The 27662-nt window shown below is 44.1% G+C and overlaps 1 protein-coding gene and 6 non-coding genes across 7 annotated transcripts; 5 read left to right on the top strand and 2 right to left on the bottom strand.

Annotated features, from left to right (window-relative positions):
- Positions 1 to 989: 989 nt before the first annotated feature.
- On the bottom strand, positions 990 to 1061 carry trnad-guc (transfer RNA aspartic acid (anticodon GUC)). Its single transcript has one exon. It is a non-coding gene; the product is annotated as a tRNA-Asp (tRNA).
- Positions 1062 to 2090: 1029 nt separating this feature from the next.
- On the top strand, positions 2091 to 2163 carry trnaf-gaa (transfer RNA phenylalanine (anticodon GAA)). Its single transcript has one exon. It is a non-coding gene; the product is annotated as a tRNA-Phe (tRNA).
- Positions 2164 to 2272: 109 nt separating this feature from the next.
- Positions 2273 to 2345, top strand: trnav-aac (transfer RNA valine (anticodon AAC)). Its single transcript has one exon. It is a non-coding gene; the product is annotated as a tRNA-Val (tRNA).
- Positions 2346 to 9052: 6707 nt separating this feature from the next.
- Positions 9053 to 9108, top strand: LOC138243784 (U7 small nuclear RNA). Its single transcript, XR_011192402.1, has one exon. It is a non-coding gene; the product is annotated as a U7 small nuclear RNA (small nuclear RNA).
- Positions 9109 to 9414: 306 nt separating this feature from the next.
- On the bottom strand, positions 9415 to 9714 carry LOC138243009 (histone H4-like). The gene has a single exon (XM_069198504.1). The coding sequence runs from the start codon at positions 9712 to 9714 to the stop codon at positions 9415 to 9417; it is 300 nt and encodes a 99-aa protein (XP_069054605.1).
- Positions 9715 to 10460: 746 nt separating this feature from the next.
- trnad-guc (transfer RNA aspartic acid (anticodon GUC)) lies at positions 10461 to 10549 on the top strand. Its single transcript is given in 2 exon segments — positions 10461 to 10497; positions 10513 to 10549. It is a non-coding gene; the product is annotated as a tRNA-Asp (tRNA).
- Positions 10550 to 14062: 3513 nt separating this feature from the next.
- Positions 14063 to 14144, top strand: trnal-uag (transfer RNA leucine (anticodon UAG)). Its single transcript has one exon. It is a non-coding gene; the product is annotated as a tRNA-Leu (tRNA).
- Positions 14145 to 27662: the final 13518 nt, after the last annotated feature.

Genomic DNA, 27662 nt, shown 5'->3' on the forward strand with positions numbered 1-27662 from the left:
ACGAGCTGATCATCACTGTGGGAGGGCTACTCTGGTAGACAGGGCTGACCTTCGGCAATAGGATTTATACTCTCCAAGATGATATTTGCACTTTCTGGAGAGGCGATTTTCTCCACTTCAGTAGCACGATTTCGTCGATTGCGTGGAGAGGGCTGTAAAATGTGGCGCCGCCTTTCCTGCTCCGTCCATGACAGGCGTGCTGGTCTCTGGAGAGAGAGCACGGTCCATCAGCGCACTCCAATAAAGGCACTGGAAGCAGCTGAATCGCATTGGCGAAGCTCAGCGCTGGGCCGCTGGGCACGTCTTACCACCGTTTCCGTAGTGTAGTGGTTATCACGTTCGCCTCACACGCAAAAGGTCCCGGGTGGAAACACACCCCTTTTGTCGCCACGCACAAAAGGGGATTGGGGATTCGCCTAGCGCTGTGATCGAACAGACCCACTCACCTCTTAGTGTGGCGGAATCTGCACAGTGCATGTCGCAGCGCATCCTGCTTTCACTTCAATGCGCGTCCTGATGTAGCCCGGTCTCCCGCGTGACAGGTGGGGACAGGTGACAGGTCCTATACTAACGAGGAAGACATCGCTCTCTCCGACCCCCGGCATCGTGTTCCGACCCACCGTGCTGGAAGCCGACGCGTGCTCTGATTCCTTTACGGAGCAGAAATGACAACCGAGGAGCCGAGAGATCATTTCAGCATTTCGCGTCTGAACGGAAAACACAGACGACCAACTCGGAATGACTTGCCTTTGACGCTTATCAAAGCGTTCTTTGTGCATCGAACAGACCCACTCACCTCTTAGTGTGGCGGGATCTGCACAGTGCATGTTGCAGCGCTTCCTGCTTTCACTTCAATGTGCTTCCTGAAGTCGAGTCGTGTGCCGTGCGGAGGCTCTGAAAGCGAGAGCAATGAAAAGGTGCACGACGCTGTGAAAGAAAACAGAGAAGTGAAAGGCAGTCCTTTGTCTAAGGAGGTGAAAGAAAAGCTACTCCCCGTCGGGGAATCGAACCCCGGTCTCCCGCGTGACAGGCGGGGATACTTGCCACTATACTAACGAGGAAGACATCGCACGCTCCGACCCCCGGCATCGTGTCCCGACCCAGCGTGCTGGAAGGCGACGAGTGCTGTGATTCCTTTACGGAGCAGAAATGACAACCGAGGAGCCGAGAGATCATTTCAGCATTTCGCGTCTGAACGGAAAACACAAACGACCAACTCGGAATGACTTGCCTTTGACGCTTTTCAAAGCCTTCTTTGTGGACGACGACTGTGCCGCCTAGCAGATACAAATGGGTTGTACAACTTTGAACTACCAAATGGAAGAGGGCTAAGCCCCCTCTCTTTTAGCCCAGGTTCGATCTGTCTCCCAGAATCACCAGGGCGCACGCACACACACACACACCCGTGCCGTTGAAGTGCTCTGCTTCATTTCTAAGGGCAACTCAACATTCACTCCTACCCCGAGTGCAGAAAAGACAGCGTCCGCAGCAACAACAGCTCAGGTCTCTGCACAGGAGCTAAGCTGCCCCCATCTCCTCTGCTCTGCGGCTCCTGCGGAGTGGAGTCCTGCCTGGAGCCGTGTTTGCAGGCGGCGGCTCCCCGCGCCCTGTCTGTGCGTTGTGTCCAAGAGCTCCTGGGAGGAAGAGAGAGCCCTCCCTTTTGGGGGGCTTTTCCACGGTCTGTGTGAGGAGGGGCGGGTGTGTCCAGTAGCTTATCGAGCGGAAGCCTGGGGCGGAGGAGAGCTGTGATCGTGCAGACCTTGAGGTGTCACCTCTTTGTCTGCTTTCCCGCCCCCCCTCTGCCCAAGCTCTGCTCCAAAGTAGCCCGGCAACCCCTCACACCTGCACGTGTCACAACCTAAGGTGTGGTCATGAGACACCCATGGGGTGTCGTTCTGTTCTTGCTAATTGTTTCCTGCCCGTCGCAGGCAGGAGTCCATGCGAGGAAGATGCGCTGGACAGAGCTCAGAGGGCGCACCTGGGTGGCTTTCCTTTTGAGTGACGTTCCTGCAACACTCTCCCGCTACTCTTGGTGCGCTCATGCCGCAACACAGGAAGGCTGGAGCAGGTGGCTGTGGGCTCTGCGCACCGCCGAAATAGTTCAGTTGGGAGAGCGTTAGACTGAAGATCTAAAGGTCCCTGGTTTGATCCCAGGTTTCGGCATTTTGTTTCATCGCGCCCTTTGTTCTTCTCTCCAGCGCCCCCTGCCTAAAGTGACGCGTCCCTTTCTCAGCCCGAAACGCAAGCGAGACACCAGCAACGGTCCCTGCAGGTTTCCGTAGTGTAGCGGCTATCACGTTCGCCTAACACGCGAAAGGTCCTCGGTTCGAGACCGGGTGGAAACAGCCTCGTTTTGCACGCTCCTGTACTTCACAGAGGTCTTGAGCGACCGGTCGTTTGTTCCCAATGTATTTCCGGTGCCTTCGTGCACTCTTGTACCAAACGCATGTTCCTTCTGTACGTGGAGCCGATCATTTGCAATTGGGCTGTGCCGACAGACCAGGACGAGCTCTGTCGGCTCAAAAGCAGCGCAGGACCTGCAAGAACAACAGAAAGATTAGCATCCAGCGGGGGCCTCTTAGTGAGCCCAAGATCTCATCAAGAATCGGCTCCAGCAACAGGGCTGGGCGCATTGTTCCATTCTCCGACCACTCTCGGTGTAAACAAGTCCCTCCTGGTCTCTGCTTGAAATGCACTTTCCTGCGTTTGCTTTGGTGTAACTGGCTTCCCCTGCATGGGCGAATGTGAAGAAGATGCTTAGTAAGTCATTGAAGAAAACCGAGAAGAGGTCGGAGTGGCCTCTGTCGTTCATCAACGATCCAGTCAGGCAGTACTCCTCTGTAAAGCGCCGTTCGTTCACGTCGATTGGCTTTTTCTTGCCTTCATTCGTGCAAGTAGTAAAGCAGATGCCCCTTTAGGGAGCCTGTCAGCACCCGGAGTTTTCCCCTTCTGTAAGCTCTCCATAGCCTCTCAGCTCTTCTACTGTCAAATCCTCCTCAAATACTTCCCCATCTTCTTCACTCAAAACGTTTTCTAGCTTTGAGGTAAAAAAATGAATTTCTTCATCCTTTACCTCTGTAGAACTGTACAGTCTTGTGTAGAAGTGTCACGCCCTCTGCAGCCAGAGGGCGGTCCTTCTCTGTCCTGTCCCTAGTTTCTGGTCTGCTGTCCTTCCTGTCCCTCTCTTTCCCTTGGGCTAAATATTTCCGGGTCTTGCACTCTGTCCTCGCTCAGCACTGACGTTTGGATGTCCTGAGACCCGCCTAGCACCAGGGCGCCCCACGTCCGCTCCCTGAGGGCACAGGTTTCTATACGGCATTCCTGAACTCTTTGCACTAGTGAGCCCGGGCCTTTTTCCCGTCTCGCCGCTACGCATATGGGTCTTTTTCCGCTCTCCTGCTACCCACGGTTAGGCCCCTTGGACGTCCGTGACAAGAAGGCCTCAATGCAGGAGAGGATAGCACTCAGCTCTGTACTCTCTCTTCCCTCCTCATCAACTACACTTTCCATGACAGACTTGGAACCTACCACTTTCCTGAAAAAGAAGTGAGTACACTTCTCATTTTCTTCCAAGAACTGCACTCAGCTTCTTAACAGCACTCCTCGACTACTTTCTTCCGCTATGCTCCGGATGTCCTTTTTTAAAAGGGTATTATCCTCAAGCACATCGAAGCCACTGTGCAGCATCGTGTAGAGACGCTGCAGCTGCCTCTGTTTCCTGGCTAACACTCCTCTCCGTCTGGCAGCCTTCCTTCCATCAGCCATGAAAAAGGCCCTTGTCCTCACCTTCACCTCCTCCCACCACTCTCCTACTGACCCATACAGACACTGCAAGGACAGCCACTGTGATAGTTTCTCCTTGTAGCGGGATACTACCCCCTCGTTCTCTAGCAGCTTTGTGTTGAGTTTCCAGAGGCCTGGGCCAAAGACAGTCCCGCCCTGGAGTTCCACTCTACACCCTAAAGCTTGGTGATCTGAGAAGAAGTCAGGCTGAAGAGTGACCCCAACAACTTTCACTCTCTCTGAGACAAAGCAATAGTCAATTCTGGAGCTGCTATTCCTCCCTGACCATGTATATCCTGCTGTTGTGGGATATATACATCTAAATGTGTCTGAGAGTTTAAAGTCTTGAACTAAGTTTTGCAGGGCCAGTGAGCTGGAATCCAATTTTATCTGCCTTTTGGCTAAGATCAAGTTCAAGTGGCATGCCCGCAGTTCCTGTCTTTCCAAAGTTCTAGAAGGCGATCGAAGATCCTGAAGAGTGCTTGAGCTGGTATCGCCCTAGGTTGAGCCTAGGGGGTTAAGGCCAAGCAGCAGCTGAGCTGGGTGGGATCCGGCAGTAACGTTCTCTCTCTCTGCTCTCTCCTCTCCCCTCCCCCTTTCTCTTGCTCCGCCTCCTTGGCCTCTTGGCTGGGAGTAGGTACTCGTGGCCTGCCCGCAGTGCTTGCTTTCTTCCTCGAGACTCGGAAGCATTATCCGCTCCCTCTCTCTCTCCTCCTGCGCCTGCACCTAGCTGGGCTTTGCCCACAAGGACAAAGGCCAGGGCTCCCTCCCTGCTCCTTTAGCAGCTAAACCCCCCTCTCCACAGGACCTTGCTCTCTCTCTTTCTCTCCTTTTTTCTTTTTTCTCCTTTCCAGATGGCAGACAAGAAGACACTGATCCGGTTCCACTGGACCAAGAAAACAGAGACGATGCCAACTGTGAAATCCTTTTTCATTACCTTCCTGAGAGGGATCCTGCAGTTGGTGGCCGGAGATCTCTACTGCCTGCAAGACAACAAGGCAGAGAGATACATGGAGGCCTACATGGCCACGGACGCCTCATATGAAAAGGCAACGAAAATGATCAGAGAAAAAGGTAAGCACCCCGGTTTCTCTGATTTCAGGCCGGAGCCTATGAGGAAGACAAACCAGAGGACCATCACAGTCCTCACATACAACCCCTACAAACCAATGGAACTGGTAACAGCGTACCTAGGGAGGTATGTAACTGTGGTGGGCAAACCGACGGAGATCAGGGACAGTTGCGGTGTCTGGTATGGCAAACGCCAGTACCGAGTCCTCCTGAAAGAGGACCCAGAGGGCATCGACGGTTTCCAGCACCCCCCGGCCTGCTTCAACTTCGGATCCGACAGGGGGTACCTTTACTACCCCAGGATGCCACAAGGAGAACACGTGTGACATCGTCAGATGTCACAACTGTAACAAAGAGGGGCACCTGGCAAAAACCTGCCGGACAGCCAAAAAGTGCAATGGATGAGGCGCCGAGGGACACCTCCTTCACCAATGCAAGGTAAACAAACCTTCGTTTGTGCAGGTGGTGGAAGCCGGCCGGCAGAAACCGGTCTCAAGACAAAGGGAGAGAGGTGAGAACAAAGAACCCGCACCTCCCCTGCAGAGAACCGAAACTTCCGAGGCCACACCCCCAGCTGCACCAGTGCCACAAGATGGCTGCCAGGACGACGGACAAAATGGCTGACCGGAGAAAGGGCCCTAATAACTCCCAGCAAGAAGGGAAAGAGAAAGCGGGAGAAGAGATGCAGGGCGGATCCACCTTCGGAAGGACAAAAGAAAAGAGTGGTAAGGGAGAACCGTTTCCTCGTCCTAGAGGAAACGGAACTTTCTTCCCCTGAGGCCCAGGAACAACCGGAGGAGGCAGCCCAGGAAATGGAAACCCTCCCCCCCGAGTCCAACGGACAACAGGAGGAGGCAGCCCATGAAGTCGGAACCCCCTCCCCCGAGGCCCATGAACAACACGAAGAGGCAGTGCAGGAAGTCGGAACCCCCTCCCCCAAGGCCCAGGAGCAACTGGAGGTCCCCGAAACTCCTAGAGAAAGGGAAGAAAAAAGCCTTCCCAAAGCGGTGGTGGAGAGTATCCTCAAGGAAGACGAGGATTACTTTGAAGCCGCCCTGGAGCCGGGACTGATGGTAGAGCTGGACCTGTCCAGCATGTTTACCTTTCAGTCCCCAGCGAGACCTGGAGGGAGCCCAGCATATTCCCCCCAGGACCCGAACGAGAGGAGTTACATCTAGGCTAAACAGTGCCCAGATGTAGACTCCCAAGTTTTCCACTGTAAGCACAAAGAGAGGAGGTTCAACTTTCACTTGTTTAATCATGATTGTGAAACTTACCTTTCTAACAACTAACGTGAGAGGGCTAATAGACCCGTTGAAAAGACGGGGAGTCTTTCATGATCTGGCCTCAAAGTCTTTCTCAGTTTGTTTCTTACAGGAGGTCCACCTGAAGGATGAAAGCGACAAGCTGACATTCACCAGGGAATGGACGAAGGGAGAATCATGCTGGAGCGTAGGAGGGGTCCACTCTTCTGGAGTGGGAATCCTCCTCGGAGACCCAGAGATGAATCTGGTTTCCTCCTTCCCGGTGGTGCAGGGCCGGATCCTGGTCGCAGACATCGACTGGAGGGGGCAGAAGTTGAGAGCAATTAACGTCTATGCTCTGACAGAACCCTCTATCCTGAAGGAAGTGTTTGCTGACCTGGCCAGCTGCTGCACCACCAACAGACAGGTGGTGCTTGGCGGGGACTTCAACGTCGACCGAGAGAAGGGGAGCGACGCTAGCTCGGCAGAGCTGGAATCGCTACTTAAGCAGTTCTCCCTGGTAGACGGTTTCAGATGGTGCCGCCCTAACGACGCCGGAACAACATGGAAAAACTCCCGGGGAGTGTGCAGCCGCCTGGACTACATCTTTCTGCACACGACCTGCTCCCTGGAGTCGGCGACGGTGTCCCCGGAGTGGTATTCCAGCCACGAGCGCTTGACAGTGGTGGCTAACACCAACCTGCCGGCATTCGGTCGTGGGTACTGGAAGCTGAACCGGGAGATACTGGAGGAAGACGACTTCAAGGCACTGTTCCGTAAAGACTACGCGAGCTGGGTCGATCTGAGAGACGGCTACAGCTCCCTGGTGGAATGGTGGGAGTCGGTGAAAGACAGGACCTGAACCCTGGCGCAGACGTACTGCAGACGGAAGGCGGCCAGGGAGAGGAAGGAAGCTGCACGACTCCAGAGACAACTAGAGGAGGAGTACAGCTCGGCTAACGGGGGAGGAGCCTTCAATTCAGCCCGGGCACGGGACCTGAAGGAGAGGCTCCGCAAACTCAATCAGGTCCGAGGAGCCCAAAAAAAGAGGGTGATCCACGGCCTGAGATGGGGAGATGGAGAGGAAGTGCTGGACGAGAGCGACAAGGTAGAAGCGGCCACTGCTTTCTACACGGAGCTCTTTTCAGAAAAGCAGATGGAGGTGGAGGCAGGCGATGCTCAGAATACTGGGGGTTTCCTTCCAGAGCCAGGACAATGAGACCAATAACTGGACCAAGAGGATCGCCAAGGTGAATGCGAAGCTGGGTCTGTGGAAAACGCGGTCGCTGTCCTACACAGGGAAAGTGATGGTGTTGAAAGCAGACATCCTGCCGGCTTTGGTTTACCTGGCGGTGGTGTACCCGCTGCCGGCCAGACTCAGACGAGCGCTGCAAGGGATGATCTTCTGCTTCGTCTGGGGCGGCAATTACGAGTACATCACGAGAAACCGGATGTGTCAGCCGGTCGAGGAAGGGGTTCGAGATGTCCCACATTTCCCCCTGAAACTCGACTGCATCTTCTACTGCAACCTCTGTCGGGCGCTGCAGGAGCCCATTGGCCACAAGTACCAGTACTTTGTCAGGCTGTGGCTCTCCGTCCCGATGAGGCACTTGGTCCAGTGGTCAAACACTGGGCCCAAGGCAGAGAGGCGACCGAAGTTCTACACCCACGCTGTCAAGTGGAGCAGGAGGTACAAGGCCACGAGACAGCCAGAGCTCTGCACCAACCACAGAGCCCTGTATAAAGAGGTGAGGGGGCATTTGGTCGCTGACGAAAGGCTGCAGGTTCCCAGACAAGTCTGGGAAAGGACACAGCCCAAAGAACTTGACAACCAACTGAAGGACCTCAACTGGATGGCTGTGCACAAGAGACTGGCTACCAGAGAGGTCCTCTACAGACACTCGCTAACCAGGAATCCGCATTGCCCCCGGGACACGTGTTTTGTCGAGGAGACTCAGGAGCACGTGTTCTGGAGCTGCCTCTTCGCCAAGGCGGTGTGGGGCAGAATGGACAACATTATGCAACTCCTGGGAAAGGATGCGGTGCTCAGTTACCAGTACATTCTGCTGGGTGCTGGCACCCACCGGACTGGACAAGGGGACACAGGACCTGTGGGGGCTGCTACTGTCCCTCTCAAAACAAGGACTGTGGAAGGCGAGGAACACTCTCATCCGGCACAACATAAAGTGGGGGGCGAGGGAGCTGGAGGAGAGGATCCTGGCGGACCTCAGGAGGAGGACGAAGCATCACGTCGCCAAATGGGGTTTCCCCACGGCGAGGGAGTGCTGGAATGGACTTTGGGCCCTATACAGGGATTAAAGGACAATAGCAAGTGGTAGGTTTGGAAGGACTCTCTTAATTGCGCAAATCCGCCCCCACTTGCAAAGATTGTTAACGGACAATCAATCTCCGTTCCGCCGTTGTTTTTTATTACATGGAGTGTTAATATGTGTGAGATGTTCCTTTTGAGATGTTTTTTTTGTGGAATAAAGTATATTTTGTAGAACAAAAAAAAATCTTATGACAAGGTTTACAAGTTATCTGTTGAACTACATTCTAATAGGTGTGGTCACATTCCAGGTCATTTGTTTACGTTTTTGTTTCTGCAGCAACTGTTAGATGAAATGTGCTAATATGTAACCTAACTCCAGTGTGAATAACTAGAAGAGGGGAGCAGCTCCATTCCAGACCAAGGGAGCTTTGAGATTGGCTGGGCCAGATCTCTCATTTGCATATCTGATTTGGAAATATAACACTACAACCCCTTCTTGCATGGATTTAACTTGCACCCAAGAGTCCCCTACTGTGTATTGCTACTTATTTTTTTATGATAAGTGGTGATTACCAGTTGACAGGTTTTATTTGTTAAATTATAAATGGTTTTGTATTATCATCCTGAATTACATGTACTCAAGGTTTGGTAGGGAATGTGTTTTCATTTCATTTACCAAATTGAATTTTTGCTCTTTTAGTATTTGTCTAGAAGGCTTTCTGAAGTCAGGAAGCCCATTTATTTGGTGAAAAAAGATTCTGTATTAATATTAATATTGCTCATACAACATAAATAGGGTCTTTTATGAATAAAAAGATCTTGCACTTGGGAATCTTGATAAAGCTGTGTGCTTCCATACACTCGAGCAGTTTTGATTCCTAATATTTGACCTTAGGTGTGGGAACGGGTCTTTTTTGCAATTTGATTTCCAATTGATCAGCACAGTATAGAAAATAGACCCATAAAGCAACCTCAGCAGTGACAAATGTCACTGGGTCACTTGGGTTTATACGTCGGGGTCCGGTAGTGAAGCTCCGCTCCTGTTTAGCCTCCGAAGCCGTACAGGGTGCGGCCCTGGCGCTTCAGCGCGTACACCACGTCCATGGCGGTGACGGTCTTCCTCTTGGCATGCTCGGTGTAGGTGATGACGTTCTCCAGGAACACCTTCAGCACCCCGCGGGTCTCCTCGTAGATCAGCCCAGAGATACGCTTCACTCCCCCACGGCGAGCCAGGTGGCGGATGGCGGGCTTGGTGATTCCCTGGATGTTGTCACGGAGAACCTTTAGGTGACGCTTAGCGCCTCCTTTCCCGAGTCCCTTTCTGCCTTTGCCTCTTCCAGACATCTTCTAGTTATCAGCTGTGAACACGACACACACTGCTCATCTTTGATGTATAATAGACATCTTTCTTAGATGTCTATTATACATCAAAGAAAGATTTTTATAGGTGTAGAAACTAGTAAATAAAGCCAATGATTTGTTTTAGAAATGTATTCTTAAAATATACAATTATTCACACCTGAACAATATGTAGTTCAAATTATACATTATATACAATATTGTATTCAAATATCTAATCATCATAAAAAACACAACTAGTAAACTCCAGTTACAAATTCTAGTAACATGGCAATATATATAGTAATGACAAACACAAACTAATTACATGAACACACTAATATTTAACTCAAAACCACATTTCGATTCAAATATAAATTTTTAAAATTTACAACTTCTTTATTTCCACGAAAATATTATTAATGTAGCACAAACGCTACTTTCTAATAAAGACCGAAAGAAACTGTTTGTTTTGTGTCTCATGGTGATCCTCCTCTCGATACTAATGAAATGTTTATGATCCCTCGAGAATAAAAGGAGTCAATTTCTGCCTGGAATGATTGATGCCCCATCAAACATTTTGTAATATCCATGGAAGTTTATACAGTAGAATCCTGGTTCGTGGCTTAAATTCAAGGTTAACAAGACTAAGGAAACGAGTTGGAAACTTGATGTCGAAGTGGGATTTAAATCACCCATTTCACATTTTACTTCATTGGGCAGTATGTGCCAGAGAGCAATACTGCAGCATCTCTTCGATAGCTCAGTTGGTAGAGTGGAGGACTGTCGTGGAATCAGCAGTGAATCCTTAGGTCGCTGGTTCAATTCTGGCTCGAAGGAAGGTGCTTTTTGTGTACTTTAATCAAAGAGTTAAAAAAAGCTAATCTGTTTTATTCAGACATTGATCAAAAGCTCAATAAACGACGAAGCAAAGGTTCCTGTTCCGAATTCAGCCCACGTCTGATTGTCTTGTTTTGGCCAAGATCTGATCTTTGAATTAAGGGACTACACTGTCTGCTTTGTAATTCAAAAATACATACAAATGTCAAGTTTTTTGTAGATATAAAGGTGTTCTCTGTTTTCAAAGGATAGTTACTTAATTGGTATAATGATTTGGTATTGATTTGGTATCGTTGTATTATAAAGTTTGTGCTTTCTGTGTTTTTATTGTATTGTGAACTTATTTTTTAAACAAATGCTTACAAAGGCAAAAACGGCACACATCTGTTCATACCAGCGGTGAATTGTACATTTTTATTAAGTACAAGCTACTGTGCACTTCTGGGAGTATAACAGGTTTGATATAAAGTGGCAAAAATCTAAAAGGGGAAAATACCCCAGACTGCATGTAAAGCCCTCGTTGTGACTGTTTTAGATTAAAATGGCGTACTATGCACGAAATGTTGCAGAAACACAATCTGATATTTTGATAATTATTATTTTAATAATTTGATCAAATTGAGGCCAAGGATCCAAATCTTCAGTTCTGATTTTTTAAAGTGATATCTTTCCTTCCTGTCGTGGAAGTCACACGATGTGAGCAATTGTTTTTTTTTACGTTGCGATCCAAAGAGGCTCAGACGCACAGTCTAACAGTAACCAAACCAGAATGGATTCTGCTGGGAGCCGGGCTGAGCTCATTCTCACTCCCTGTGCTGAAAACAGAATTATTTCTTCCCCGAACATCGTCTACAGATCACTTGGGCGCTTTTAACCTTCTCGCAGCTACGGGCGAGACTGACGCTCACGATATGAAGGCACCCGGTGGTACACCTTCTCTAACTCTCACAATCGTGACAGACTTCGCTTTTTTTAAAAAAAGTAGATATAGCCCTGAAAAAAGCATTAGCTTTATCAGTTTTTACATTAATCTATTTTGAATCAAAGTTTGATTTTTTTATTGCATTTTACATTATAATAATAATCATCATCATCATCATGATTATTGCATACACTTATATAGCACTGTTCTGGATACTCCACTCAATGCGCTTCACAGGTAACGGGGACTCCCCTCCACCACCACCATTCTCCTGAATGATCACAGAGAGTCAGGACCTCGGTTTTACGTCTCAGCCGAAGGACGGCACCTATTTACAGTGTAGTGTCCCCGTCATTGTACTGCGGTATCAGAATCTGCATGGACCGCAGGGTGTGCGCCCAGCGACAGAAACTAGACGTGTGTCGGGCTCGGCTGCATCAGGACAAAGACGTCACGGGGACAAAGTAGAGGAAATCAAAACGGTTCTATAAAAGACCTGTGTCAGCTGTTGGTTTGCAGTCTGGGCTCTAAATCCTCCGATCCGATTTTAAATCTAATACCTGAGATGCGGCTTCTTCTGAGAATTTATTCGTATACTTATTATGTGTAAGTGTATAGATGAAACCTTTCATATATTATTCAGTTTTAATCAAAATGCTTTACTAATACAAGAGAGAAGTAAAGTATGAAGGATGTGACAAATTTGTGATTTCTTGGAACAAAACGGTTTTTATTTGCATTCGAAATGAAGCGGAATTTTAGCACGACACACAAACCCTTTGTCTTTTTTAGAGAGTGATTTTTAAACAGACAAAAATTTAGAAAACGTGTTTTTTTTAGCACTTCAATAGCAGGGTCAGTGGCGTAATGAATAACGCGTCGGGCCTCGCGTCAGAAGATTATAGGTTGGCCTGCCGTCTGGCTTGTTGCGTTTATACCACTTACATTCTTTTATATAAATGAACTCCACCTGAAAGCTATAGAAAACACTTTGGGTAAGTTGTCTGCATGCGAATTTCGACAACTTACCCAAAACACTGTACTGTCTGGAGATCAGCTCCAGCTCTGAACTCAATTGCAATGAAAAACCATGCGTAACAAAACTGGAGAACAGCTGAACTTGTGCTCAGTTCGGTGATGAGGGTTCAGAACTGTCGTTGTTGTAATTAGCATGAACTGCACAGGCTCAGAATTAGACCATGTCAATTAGTCTGATCAGTGTAGGACACGTTAATGTAGAATTATTAATAGGTTTATTAGTTAGTTCAGGTTTACCCACCTGAACTAATGTAGAATTATTACTTGGTCTCTTGTTTGTATATAAATGAACATCTCTGACAACTTAATGTTAGTTTTACGATGTAGGTCAGGCGTTGACATATGCACGAGTATACGAAATGTCTCACTCCTGATTCAACTCATGTTCTATAGGAGATTAGCGATTCCTCCTGTTTCTCGTACAACCATATCAGAACAGAAGCCCTTGTCACCCAGCTGTGATTCAAGATTGACTCGCATCTTTATCCCTTTTTTGTTCGTGATAATTATTTTCTTTAATTATGATCAATATTGAACTTTTTCGAAATGAAATGACAATAATCAAACATGTAGGCAGATTTTTGAAAAGTATTCGGAATTGACAGGGTGCCCCTTTGGAACAGTCGTCAGAAAATGTGAGAAACTGAAAGTTATGTAAGCTCTCACACAAAGCATTGAAGATTGGAATCTGAGTGTAAAAAAGCTACCCGTCTCCCAGTGATAGGCAGGGATACACACCATGACTCGAATAGACTCAGCGAACTTTAACACCTATGATATTACGAGTGCTTTGCACGTGTCGAACTTCAAGAAGGAACTACTACAACAGTTGTGGACATAATTCAACACCACCGGCAAAGTCCAATGCCGGCAACTTCTGAGAAAATAATGTTCACTCATGGAATTTGGTCTTTGAATGGCTGGCGGGAAAATTAATTTATACTCCTGTTGCACCCTCAGCTGAAACATGTTAAAATAACAACGCAGATTTGTTGGAGAACCTGACAAGAATTATTGGGTTAGCACTGTATGTATTCTTGTATATTTACTTTAATTTTAATATAAATGTAAACATGCATGCTGTATAATCTATTGTAATTTTAAAATATGTTAGCTGAGGATGCGAGGAGGGCTATTATACCTTGTGAAACACGCAAGGAACTGTAAAAAAGGCTGGTATTTGAAAAAAAATTGGCGATCATAAGAAAACCACAATTTATGTGGTATTATCATCAATATCCTTCAAAATCTACGTTCAAATGAAGGATTTGAAGAAACTATGAAAAAAGCAACTGTAGTAGCAGAGGATTTTGATTTTTGCTCTTCAAGTCAGTAGATCACTGTAGAGTTGCACCCCTATAAACAGCACAAAGGCTGAAACCCACCTCCTTCGTTATTGCTGGTTGTGCAGGTGAAAGTAGCGTTTGTGCTATTGAAAGCATCTCGGAAGATAAAGGTGCAGTCACTTCCACATGATATCATTAGATCCGACGACAAGAGCTGAAGCCCCCGGCATTTCCCAAGCCAGCAATGTGAGGAAGCTAAGCATGGGAAGGTAGCGTGGCCGAGCGGTCTAAGGCGCTGGATTTAGGCTCCAGTCTCTCTGGGGGTGTGGGTTTGAATCCCACCGCTGCCAAATGTTAGTGTTTTAAGACCTGCAATACGATCAGTAAAAGTGCTTTTTGTTAGGCTGCGTAGGTGTTTAGAGATAGACTTTCTAAAAGACAGGCTGTCAGCTTAACATCAAGGCAGAAAAAATATTTTGTTTTCTCTACAGAAATTCTCTTTGGCACGTTCAGCTTTATGTAGGGAACAACGCCGAGATCACTTTTCCGGCAGTGCACATGATAGTATACCGGCAAGTACATTTACTGTAATATTGGCTGTGGTGTTGAGCTGCTTTTGTCTGTGAAACTTTTAATTCTTCACGCCGAATCGTTGACAGGGGTAAAGCTTATTAAATCTTTGAACATAGCGCTCCTTCAGAAATACTTTGTGCTCAAAAGAGATCAGAGGATTAACTTCATGAATTCACATAGCATACCTTACAGGAAAGATTTAAAAGGGGAATTGATTGTGCTTCCTGATGTTGTTCCTGTGGTTTCTTTGGATACAGAGGTGAATGTTCTTTGACGCTCTGCTAGAGTATCCACTGGGTGGGCTTTATCAATCAGCTCGGTGTAGCGGCGAGGCTTATTAATAAGGCAGAATTAAGTGTTTCTGAGCTTTCCCAAATTAGGCCTCATCGCTCTGTTCATCTCTGTGGTGCAGCCACAGAGAAACTATTCATGCAGGCTGATTTAAGGTTTCCTTTGATAAGGTTTCCTAGGACAGCTCCCAAATGGGGATACACTTAGCTAAGCCTGGCTATCATGATCAATGGTCATCCATTGGCGCCTATCTGTCTAGGGAGTGCCAGATGGACATCTGGACTGCATTCCTAAGTGTCAGGAGTATGTGACTCATATCTCACCTTGATCAACCAATCAGGGACTGGTAGGGCCGAGTAACCCACGTGGGACTCTGATGCCCATGGAACTTTCAGCCAATCAATGAGCTGAAGTTCCTCCAGGTAAAAACAGGCAACACAGAGAGCCTGAGAGATTCAGGAAGATTCTGGAGAGGGTTCTGTGGACTTTTCTAAAGGGAATTCAAAGGAGAATTCCAGGGCAGGACGGCCCAGGAGCAGAAGGCTCCCAAGGGCAGGACATTCTCGCAGCGCGCCTCCTGACCATCCTGAGACTTAGCCTGGACACCAACCGAACGGCTAGTGTGTCCGAGTGCCAGAACTTTCCTTTGTTCTAAGAGTCTAGAGCGGAGGTTGGCAGAGAGTAACCAGAGGATCCACCCGAGGTTAGCACCAGCAGCAGGCCTCGTGAACAGGTCAGAACTGTGGACAGCTGAATCACTATTCAGAACTAGCTCTTCATCAGGAACAAACCGGTCCTTTTCCTGACTTGCTGGGATCCACAGTCATCTTTTCTCCTGTGCACAAACTTTGCTAGTTAAAGCCAACACTAACTAGCCGGTCAGTGAGCATCAGCAGTGCACCGTCGCAAGCTGCACAGCACAGTCTGGCACCTAGCCAGAGAGCGCGGATTGGACAGCAACAGCCTGCAACATTTTCTTTGTGCCCGCAGGAGATCTGAATCCCCAGAGATTGGATGAGTATTCAACTTCAATGCATTACAACTTGAGAATTCAATTGTTATTCCAACCAGTTAATATCAATTTAATTCCTAAGAGTTATGTACTTGTTTTGAGTATCCAATGTAGAAGTTATAACCAAGTGCATTTACGAAACAGTCTAAATTAATGATATACTGAACGTATGTCCTCTTGATATATGTAACTCTTTGTAACTGACTGAATATATACCTTTTGTATTCTGATAACCCTCTCGATAAGATCTGTTAGGTTTATATGCATATTCTATGTATTAATAAATGTATCCTCGTGTATTAGTACCTGTGTGTGTGTGTTTTTTCCTGTGCTGTCTTTTAAAACATATAAGATCACGAGTTTACAGATTTCTCCAAATAACAACTATACATTTTAACCCAGCGGTTAGCATTCTTTCAATCCAATAGTTTTACTCTGGGTAAAAAGCAGCGCAATAGACAGAGAGATCATATTCAAATATTTCAACGTTCTTATTGGATTACCTGTATGGAGATATCACTCAGAATTCCTAATATGATTTTGAGTTCAGTTTTGCTTTACTACTTTCAGAGTCTTTTATTGACCTTGCTGAAGCAGAGAAGTGACATAATCACAAATGCGACCTACCTGTGCTGCTGTTTCTGGTTAATAATGCTTATTGCGAGGAAAAAAAAAACAGCTCCTTGCATTAAGAGCAAGAGCAACCAACGCGCTCTCTTGTTGAGTTGGGTTTTTTCCGTGGTGCTCTTCCTCAGATGCAAAGTTATTTGGGGAGCAAAGACCTCTGAGAAGGAGCTTGAATCCGTCAAGAACTCAGAAATTCTAATATCGCACTACCGTCTTGTGTACAGAGATCTGGTTCTTCCTTTTTGAGTGTTTTGGTGTTTAAGAGCACGCTTCCTACCTCGAATGAAAGTTTCAGGAGATGTGTTACCTGATCACACATCTGTGCCGTAGGGGATGTAGCTTAGTGGTAAAGTGCATGCGTTTCATGTATGAAGTCCTGAGTTCACTCCCTGGCATCTCCAGATGTCTTGTGTTATTGTGCTCTCATCGCAATCTTCTGTTGAGTGAAAACTCTTTGCTCCTGTTCATAGAGAGCCAGGTTTACACAATTAAATTCAGCCACACACGAAGTGCTACAGTCTTGCTCTGGTGTTTTAAATGTACCTCCAAAGCATTTCGTTCTGTTAACTACCAAATGATTTGAACTAATTGAACGTCATATTCAGGAAATCCAGAGAAGGTCATCAGACTTTTAGTGGCTGTTGAAGAAAACACCTGTTGAATCTCACCAGGGATTTCTTGAGAGATCATTCAGCGAGCAAGTCCTCCCTCTGGACTCCAAACATTTTGGGTTAAACTGTTATTCACATACTCTAACGAAGAGAAACGTTAGTGTCTTCTGGTGTGTGAGCCCATTTCTCAAAAAAAAAAAAGTTATATAAATTGAATTGTTCTACTTTTTAGGCTTGCATAGTCTTATTAATATTTCAGTTAAATCTTTTTTTCTGTAGTAACATCAGTTGATATTAATATTAGTCCTGATTTATAATTTTTTGTCATGGTTGATCTTAAATAATTTTGTAATTAGTTTCAGTTTTGAAAAATCATGCAGAGAAGCTACCAAAACTGGTAATGTTCATATAATGTGTAATGCAATAGCAGCATTTTGGGTTGAAAACAAAAAGTATATCTTGGTATGAATCCTAACACTTCATAGGCAGCGTTCTAGGACTTCTCGCTTCAGATAAAGTTGTCAATACATCATAGATTTCTACTCAATCAATATCAGCTGTGTTATCGCTACCGAACGCTAAATATAGATCCTGGCAATACTTCGTGAGCTCTTCGTAAGAAAATCCAAAATACTACGGAAGGAATCAAATTTATACGTTTCTTTGGATCGAGAAGATGATCATTATGAGACTCAAAACATGCCTGTCTTTTCTTTTTTCGAGGACAAATGGATTATTGAGGTGTAAAGATGGGTTCAAAACCAAAATCACCTGCTATCGCTGCTGTTTCTTCAAATCCTTCAACTGGTCATCTACATAGAGAAATAATATTATACAATTGTGGTTTTCTGTTAATTGCCAATTTGACTGTAATTACATCTTCGTTTACAGATGTCTTGCATGTACAGATGCAGCCATTCAAAATGCGTGGGCGATACCGCATTATTTTGCGGTACGCTGTACGCAGTCTACCACAAGCTACTGGTAAATACCGCGAGTTACCGTAAATTCTCCTATAATACGACAAGCAAAATAATAGTATCCGGAATTTCCGCAAGGTGGAGCTAATAAAGCTCAACCTCTCATGTTTGAGCTGTGGCCATCAAAGTCTTTAACGAAGATATTACTAATAGTACTAATAATGAATGACCTTGGACAAGCTGTAAGTGTAAACTCAAAGTATTGCCCTGGTCAACATTCTTTTTTTCATTGACCGTCTTTGTAAAAGTAACACCACAGCATTTCGCAATCACGCATTTGTTTCCAATCATGCAAAGTACAGTGATTCACCATGCCTTTCACATGCTCATAAAAGAGATTGATTTAGGAACATAAACATATTACCGTATGCAAACTGTACTGTATACAGTATGTATATGTATATTTAATGTCTTAACTGTGCCCGTTTAAGTATTGAATATTCATATCTAATTTTACCACTGAAGGGAAATCTTAGTAGCTGAGCATAAAAAGAATAGGAGCATACTGCAACGCGTGTGAAGGCCATAAACGATATTAATTTTGGAACATAAACATACAGTATATGGTTGGTCTCAGTACTTTAAAGAAAACATACACGAAACATGGTTTCATTATGACCAGAATCGGTCTTGAGATATTTTTAACTTGATTTACAGTATTTGAGAGGTATGTCTTAACACCGATACTACAGTGCTTAAGTACTGCTCACGTATATGTTTCTAGGTTTATATTATGTATTTCATACGGTCAAATTACTTTTGAGCAACTAATAAGAAGCGCGAAACGGTATGCGTTTTAGTTTCGTTTTGTGCTGGGACCCGTGGATTGATTAGAGATATCAAGTACATACAAGTCATTTTTTAAATGTTGTAGTTCGTCTTGAAAAAATGTTACGAGTACATCATCTATCAACAATTACACAGGTTCTGTTTCCATATTGCGGATTTTGGTTACGTAATATTATTTTCTAGATTTCACATTGTGAATATATGATTTGGGCAAACAGACCCGCAAAGAAGTACATTATGGGTTGTTGTTTTTTTTTTTGCAGTTTTCTCTAGAACAAGCGATGCTTAAACCTTTGTCTGATTCTTGTGAAACTATCCACACGACAGTTACAGAACCTAGGAGTTGACTTCAGTGATGCCACTGATGGGATGTTTCTACAAATCCATCCTCTGTAAAACGTCTTCTCTAGTTGTCCTGCATATGTATTCGCTAATGAAGCTGTGTGTTCTGAGCCTGGATCTCTACATTTCTGTATGAACCAGCTTAGAGGGCTAAAGACAGCTTGTGTTTAAATTGAGTGTAAGGCAATTTATGCTTCTAAAGTAATGGTCAGCATTTATTATTGTACTGTGCTGTAAACTTGTTCTGTGCCTAGTCGCATTATTTTATAGCGTTTTTATAGCATTATCAAATCCGGTGGCGCTGTGTGTTAGTTTCCTGACTCCCATGTCACATGGTCTGTGATTGAAACCTGTGAAACCGGTTTAATTCGTCACAGCCAGCACTCCGGCAGAGAGGGAGTTGTACTCGTAAAGTAGAAGCAGGCGAGATTTCCAGCGAAAGACACCTCCCCCTTCTTCAGGTGTGAGGGTCTTCTGCTCAGAATGAAACGCTAAAATGTAATGTAGGCTCTGAATGGGTTCAATTATGATTTGGGCTTGATTAAGGTCGCTGCCTTTCATCTAAAACCCTACTTGAATCCTTCTAAACTAAAAATCAGTGTTAGTGAGTTCTAAATAAAGAGGTATCCAGGTAACAGTGAAACGGGCGGACAGTCTGGGGAGATCGCCCGTTTTCCATGTAAATAGTTCCCTGGTTCCGCACCCCTTGGTGTTTCTCTCGCTCTCTCTTGGGTCACCTGATCATTAGCTCGAAAGATTTCAGTGCCTTGTGTATATTCTAATGGTAGTGTCTGCAACTGGCTGCTGGACTTTCTTATCGAGAGACCACAGGTGGTGCGGATAGGCAATAAAACATCAACACCACTCACCCTGAGCACTGGTCAACTCCTAGGTTCTGTAACTGTCGTGTGGATAGTTTCACAAGAATCAGACAAAGGTTTAAGCATCGCTTGTTCTAGAGAAAACTGCAAAAAAAAAAACAACAACCCATAATGTACTTCTTGCGGGTCTGTTTGCCCAAATCATATATTCACAATGTGAAATCTAGAAAATAATATTACGCACAAGGCTGCTGTCTGAGTCCAAGGTTGTACTCCCTATTTACTCTCGACTGCACAGCAAGACACAGCAATAACCGCATCATCAAGTTTGCCGATGACACCACTATAATAGGACTGATCAGTGATGATGACGAGTCCACTTACAGGGATGAAGTTGTACAGCTGCTTAGGTGGTGTCATAGCAATAACCTGGACTTGAACATAAAGAAAACAAAAGAGCTAATAGTGGACTTTCGGAGACACAGGCCACACACAAACAGCCCACTCAGTATTGATGGAACGGAAGTGGAAACAGTCACCAGCTTTAGGTTTTTGGGAATTCACATCTCTAAAGATCTAACCTGGACTGTGAACACTGACTCTATCATGAAGAAGGCTCAGCAGCGCCTTTATTTCTTGAGGTGCCTCAAGCGATGGGGGATGCCAACACATGTGTTGGTGAACTTCTACCGCTGCACTATCGAGAGCGTCCTCACCAACGGGATCACCGTGTGGTATGGCAACACCTCTTCGCGAGAAAGAAAGGCACTGTAGAGAATGGTCAATATGGCCCAGAAGATCATCGGCTGCGGTCTCACCGAGATTAAACAGCTCTATGAGGACCGCTGCCGTGGTAGAATTCTGGCCATCACAGAGGACAGTCACCACCCAGGGCATGAGCTCTTCACCCCACTGCCCTCAGGCAAGAGATATAAGAGCATACGGACACTTACCACTAGATTCTTCAATAGCTTCTATCCACAAGCAGTGAGACTGGCGAACACATTTAGCCATCCCCCTCGGACCACACCTACACCATCACCATCTACCTCATTGTAATTTATTAATTGTACGTCTCCAGTCATTGTTTACACGTCTGTATTGTTTACATTCAAACTGTCTGCATGTTTACTTGCACATTGTCTATTGTTTGTTTGTACATTGTCTTGATGCACTGTTTGCACTTTGTTTTGTTTTTACACTTGTTTTATAATCGAGAGACTTTCTGTAAGTAAGAATTCCATTGTACCAGTACCGGTTACATATGGCAATAAAGTTCAAGTTCAAGTTCAAGTTAGTGGGGGCAGGGTGTGTGGGAACAGGTTTGGTTGAAATTGCATTGGAGATCTATGTTCTTCACACCTGAAACATTTTCTCTGAAAACACTTTCTTCACAGTTTAACCGATCTTGTTACAGCATGTTACAGTTTACTATTGTTAACCATATTAATTTTAAGTGCTTAATGTAAAATCTTGTAAAAATATATTTTCATTGTTCAAATATACATTAAGTCTGACTATCATATAATAAGTTAAATACAAAACTAAAGAAAAAATAGGGTTAAATATAATTCAAAATATTTTGCTAACAATGTTAACTGTTTATGAATAATAAAATGTATTAACTAAGGAGTAGGATGGCACAGTTGTTAGTATGTTTTTTGTTTTGTTTCTTTTTCATAAATACAACAGTAGTACCTGATGTCTCAGTGGCTTTCAAAATTAAATTATGCATGCAAACCTGTGAACTAGAAAGATAACTAAGATATCCATCCATTTATAATGGTGGCGAAGTGGTTAGCATTGCTTTCATGCAGCACTGGGGTCCTAGGTTCAATTCCTGCCATCCTGTGTGTGTGGGGTTTACATGTTCTCTCTGGGTTACATGGTTTTTCTCCATATGTGTGATATGACTCCCTCTCGCACTCCAAAAAATACTGGTAAGTTAATTGGTTTATGGGAAAACTGGCCCTGGAGTGTGTGTGTTTGTGTCTGTCTGTCCTGTGATGGACTGGCGCTATGTCCAGGGTGTATTCTGCCTTGTGTCCGTTGCTTACTGGGATAGGCTCCAAATCCTCTGTACTGGATAAAGAGATTAGAAATGGAAGTAAAGGCACTGTGTGGATGGAACTATACACAGTGTTAGAAACCCACTATGAAATGGCAGCATCTCACTGAGAATAAAATATTTTATAGTGCTGGTTTAAGGAAACAGCCTTTCCACCTCTCTTGCACATCAGTATCCATACCTAGTTATTTAAACAAATTGCCTCTAATTATAAACATCTTAAAATGCTGGCTCTGTGGATCCGCATCAGCTATGTTTGCCCATTCCTTCAATTCATGTACATCCAACACACAGTTCAATGCCAGCAACTACACATTATCTAAAATACAATCCTTATTTCAGTATCTATGTAAACATATAGTCTGTTAACTTCATCATCTTCATTAAAAGTATGCCTAACCCCATTAGGAAGTGTTCTTGTTATAAGTGTATTCCTCAGCTTTCCCCAAATTATCTTCTTCTTACCAACATCTCTAGTCTTTTATCCTGCAATAACTCAGCCAACACTTAAATCTCCAAAAGCTGCTTGTGTTAATTTCTTTAAATCACAAATATCATGTGTAAATACTGGCCATGTAATACTCTGCATTGTGGAATAATAGTTTATTTTAAAGGGAACTAGAGAAATCAAGAAAGGCTTTTTTTCTAGAATTAATAAATGCACATCCTGTTCACTGGGGAAATTAAATCCACACTGAGCAATCTTCAATATGTTCAGAATATGACAGCAAGAATCCTATCAGGGATGCATTACACCTGTTTTCAAGTCCTTGCACTGGTTACCTATCAGATTTCGAGTCAACTTCAAAATCCTTATCCTCCTTATATACTGTTCTACAACTGTTATTATTGATCACCGAATTATTGTACTTTACATGACTTCATTCAGCCTTTCCTGAACGTCTATGACAGGCAGAGAGAGTGCTGTTTCTGGTGCGATCTTTTGCAGCTGACATTTCACTGTTTTAAACGAACAAGAAATTAGATTGCTCATAAATCACTTATTCTATATAAACACAGTGTAATTGTCCTCCGAAAATCCTCTTTTTCTTGTTCGTTTTAGAGAACTTGATTCAAACTGATTTTAGATGTCAGAAAGGATTTATTTTCTCTGTATTTCCTACATTGCTTTGTCGAGATTTTAACTTTATATCTAACTTTATATCTAGGCTCAGATTTCAACTATAAATCGTACAGTAATAAATAGCAGTAAATACTGATGTTTTGCACCCTCTTACCACAAAAATATATGTTTTGTAGTTGGGATTAACTTTATTTCGTACGCGTAGCTACTCCGATTTGGACACCGAACAGTTAAAGATGGCGGCAAATCAGACACCCAGAGGGGGGCGTCTTCTCGCCTCCATAACTAAAATGCCAAATAGGAGTGGCTTAAGCGACATACACAGTCATGTAACTGACAGTTTGAGGTAGCCTATCATGTAAATTTCGCTTTGTTGCTGATAGGTTAAGCTTTCGAAACTCTGGCCCAAAGTCATGTGACTGATTTTTCGCCCTGTTTCGTTGGTTAAACGCAATGATCACAAGCACCACCATGGTAACTGGGATGTGTAGTTTTTAATTCCATTTGAATTATAACTGTACGTACTGTCTTCATATTTGGCCAGGGCTTTAAAGAGAAGGCGCGCCAAAAAATGTCCGTGCCGTCGTCTCCGCTTTAAAGGTACCCCCGTGCTGGAAGAATTTGACCTCAGAACATTTGCCCAGCGTAGTTATAGTGGACATAAAAACAAGAGTTCGCTGGCATTATATCCTAGAAGACACAGACCGGCGCCAGACCGGTAAATGCTTGATGAACTAGGGATTGGACAGTTTCCAAGTGCTTGTACAATCGATGGAAATGTTCAAATAAATGTGCAAAAGAAATAAACAAAATAATCATTTATTTCTTTGTCATATTGGCTAGCTAATGTCCTCTCTTTGCTAGTTAGTGGCTGTGTTTCTGCGTTGGGTAGCAACGGGTGACTGTTCTCAGGCGGAAGATGTAAACAGCTTAATTTTCGTGTTAAATAATTTTTAAAAATTAAAATTCATTCTATATAGCAATCACATATTTGGGTACCGTTTCATAAAACTTTCATGCTTAAGATGTTTAGGGAGAAATGGAAGACTGGTGTGTATTTTTTCTTTAAACTATCAAGAGCAGCCATACACAGTACAGTTTATGTACATACAGTAATGTTTATGTTCCTAAATTAATATTGTTTATGACCTTCAGATGCGTTATGCTCCTCTTCTTTTTATGCTCAGCTACTAAAATTTCCCTTTAGTGGTTAAATTCCATATAAATATTCAAAACTAAGCAGATTGAAATGTGCACAGTAAAGACATTAAATGATTAAATCTTTTCACTACCAACCAATGCACCACGAGTGCCCCTGTCGGTCATTTTTGCCAGCCAATCACTTGCCCTGCGGTGCCCTACGGTGCCCTGCGGGTTGGTTACTGTACCGCGAGTTTTTACCGCTCATTTTGAATGGCTGCATCTGTATCACAAGATATAATAGTCGTTGTGCGTCCTCAGTTAAAATGTACAACAAAAGTACAACATTTATGGTTAAATCCATATTAAAATGAAGGTTAATATACCAAGATATTAAAATACAATTGTACAGTCCTAACTTAATAATGCCTGTTAAGTTTTCCAACAAATCCGAACTGTAATTTTGAAATATTATAGCTGAGAATGAAAAGAGAGTACAAAGATCAAATTCAATGAGTGAAAATGCACCAGTAGTTCTCTAAACTGAGTTTCTTTCCTGAAATGACTTGCTTGCGAAAGCACCAAGCAGCCTTGAACGGATCGCGGAAATCAAATATACAGTACAGATGGATTCAGAGTGTGCTTTCCAACTTTTGTGCAACATTTACCTTTGATAGGGTGGAGTTGTCTTCACAATCTGGGTTAAATAAAAAGGAGTGACGTCAGCGTTAAACAGCTTTCCTTCTTGGAGAACAACGGTTGTGTTCCATATTTCTAATTATTTTGGTTTCAAGATCGCAATTTAGTGTGAAACATAAAAGCCAGCTGGATAAGCTTTATTAATTTCCCTCATGGGATCAATAAAGTATCTACAGCAGTGGTTCTCAAACTTTTTGGACCAAGTACCACCCCTAATCCAACCAAAGCATCCAAGTACCACCTACAAGTCATCATCTCATAGGAACCCCAGAAATTCTCAATGACCAACATGAGTGTACGTGCACATACTCACACATACATATAATAAATATTATAATAATGAACTTTATTTGATATAGCGCCTTTAAAGGTGGCTTCTCAAAGTATTTTACAGAAAAAAAACATTAACAACAACTAATAAAAAAGCACCATTTCAGTGAGAGGGGTGAGCCTATTTAGTTGAGCAAAGGAGATGTGAATTAATTTTTCGAGCCTTGATACAATTCACAACAGAGTCTAACAGATATTAAATCGTCAGGCATTTTCTTGACGGCAAAGGTCTCGCGGTGGATGTTGTAATGCGTACATTTCTGGAGCAACCTCTCTAATTCGTGCAACTGCACCGTTATGTCGGCTTGTCATTGCTCTAGCACTGTCTGTACAAACTCAGACGCATTTTATCAAGTCGAGGCCATTCTCTTCGATAAATTCATTCAGAAGGTGAAATATGTGCTCTCCTTTAGTTCCTGTTGGTAGCGGTTTACAGAACAGAAAGTCTTCATGGGACATACCCTCAAACTCGTATCTAACGTAAACGAGCAAATTGGCCAAATCGACTACAGACTCATCTAATTGCAGTGAAAAACATCTGCTCATCTTAACGCGCTCTATCAGTGTACTTTTGATATAATCCTTCATTTCAATAATTCTATGAATGACTGTGTCTTTCAGGGGGAGGGGGGCAGCAGGTCGAGCTGTTTAGCAGCTTTTTCTCCACACATAATACGTGTCAGCTCTTTTGCCAACAGTAAATAAGGTTCTTCAAAAATAGTGTAGCTTACCTGCTTTAGCAATCCGCAAGCTTGCATTTTTCCGCGTTTCTGTTTTTATTTCTGTATTTATTTAAAGTTTTTATTTCATGCGCATGGGAGCGAAACACAGAGACGCTCGGTGTATTTTTCTCAAATTCGAACAGTTCTATTTTTCTGTTATCACGCTTTCGTGTGCTCACAAGATTACCGGTGTTCGTAGCACGTATTTCTATGCATTGCTGTGTTTAGAACGTTGGCATAGTTCCAAAATCACGCACATTCTTCGTTCTCCCTATTTGCTGGAGATGCAGTAGCTTTTTTTAAATACAATTGGTCACTTGCATCCATAGCACGCATTCCTATAGAGTGGTATAGAATTACAGAGTATCTCTTGTGTCCACTGAAGTATTAGCGCGTACTGTATCGTAGTACGTAGGCTGCGTATTTGACACGTATTAAAATACAAAATATGAAAACCCGTCCCGATTTTTCAGTGCACACTACACAGTTCCAGGGTCATTTGGCGTACCACCTGGTGGCACTCCACGTACCACTGCCGGTACGCGTACCACAGTTTGAGAACCACTGATCTACAGTATCTATAAATCTCTTACACGTCATTTACAATGGCTTTTCAACTAATAGCCCGTGCAGGGATCAAACCCTAGCTGTTGGTACAGTACGAGTTCCGTAAGGCTCTGTAATGCGCAGATGAGAAACTAACCTCTACTTCTTCATTATATACACAGTGAGCTATATATGCGAGCTTACTGCCCCCTGCGGGCTCTGTATTTGATTGCGGTACAAGACCGGCCGTGGAGATAAAGTGAGACAGGTGTGTACATTAAAAGGCTCATAGTGTCCCTGGGAGGGCTCAAACCACCTTCCTTTTGGTTAACAACCGAACCATAAAGACTCATGTACAGCTTAACACTTCTCGGTCTCAGTGAAAGTGATACTCCGTAAAATTTCCAGAGATTCATTTATTTTTAAAGGAAAATCACCAACAGCGGCCGAGATCTACTGGAGTTTTTTCATTCTATACTGCGATTTCTGAAGGGTACTCTGTGAAAATACGAGTTTTGACGAGAAGGGATGGACATATAAGGTCAAAAGGCTTGGGGAATTGAACTTTAAGGTGAAGACTGTGGGTTCAGTAGCAGCAGAACCTGATCAGTATCAGTTGACTCCGATATACTTTGAAAATGAACTTGGGGATTTAGAGTCAGACGTGCTACCGTTGCACCATGGGGTACTTAAGTTAAAAAAATAGGGAAAAAAAATCAGTGTTCCTGGATCTGTAATTGAGAACAACACCTGCACAAGAACTGTGCAGGAAGAATAAAATGTGGTCTGGGATGAAGAGACTCTCTTCGGAAGAGCGGCGCTCTTCACAGGAGATTTTTTTTTGTGAAGTTGATTTGTCTCCTTTGGGAAATTCAAAGGTGCTGATAGCCGTGGCGCAAAGGTAGCATATCTGACTCCAGATCAGAAGGCTGCATGTTCAAATTACATTGAGGTCTGCTTTTCATTTTTCAGGTTCTGCTCGTTCTAAACACGGAATTCACACCATGTAGTTGAGTTCTATCTGTACACCACATAGATAATCTAAACAAAATAGAGCCCTACTGGACATACAGTTAGGATCTCACACAGCGAATACCCTTAAACACAAGAGAGAAGGCACAGTTCACATCTGCGAAACATCACATCCGTCTTTAGAGACAGCTACATCAGAGAATGGAATCCCGGAAGTTTCAAATAACTTATTTTAATACAGGTTCAAGCAAACCTGAAAGT

This window comes from Lepisosteus oculatus, chromosome 14 (assembly GCF_040954835.1).
Source record: "Lepisosteus oculatus isolate fLepOcu1 chromosome 14, fLepOcu1.hap2, whole genome shotgun sequence".
NCBI lineage: Eukaryota > Metazoa > Chordata > Actinopteri > Semionotiformes > Lepisosteidae > Lepisosteus > Lepisosteus oculatus.

Coding starts and splice junctions, on each gene's coding strand:
- LOC138243009 (XM_069198504.1), bottom strand. CDS start 9,714: ATGTCTGGAAGAGGCAAAGGCAGAAAGGGACTCGGGAAAGGAGGCGCT.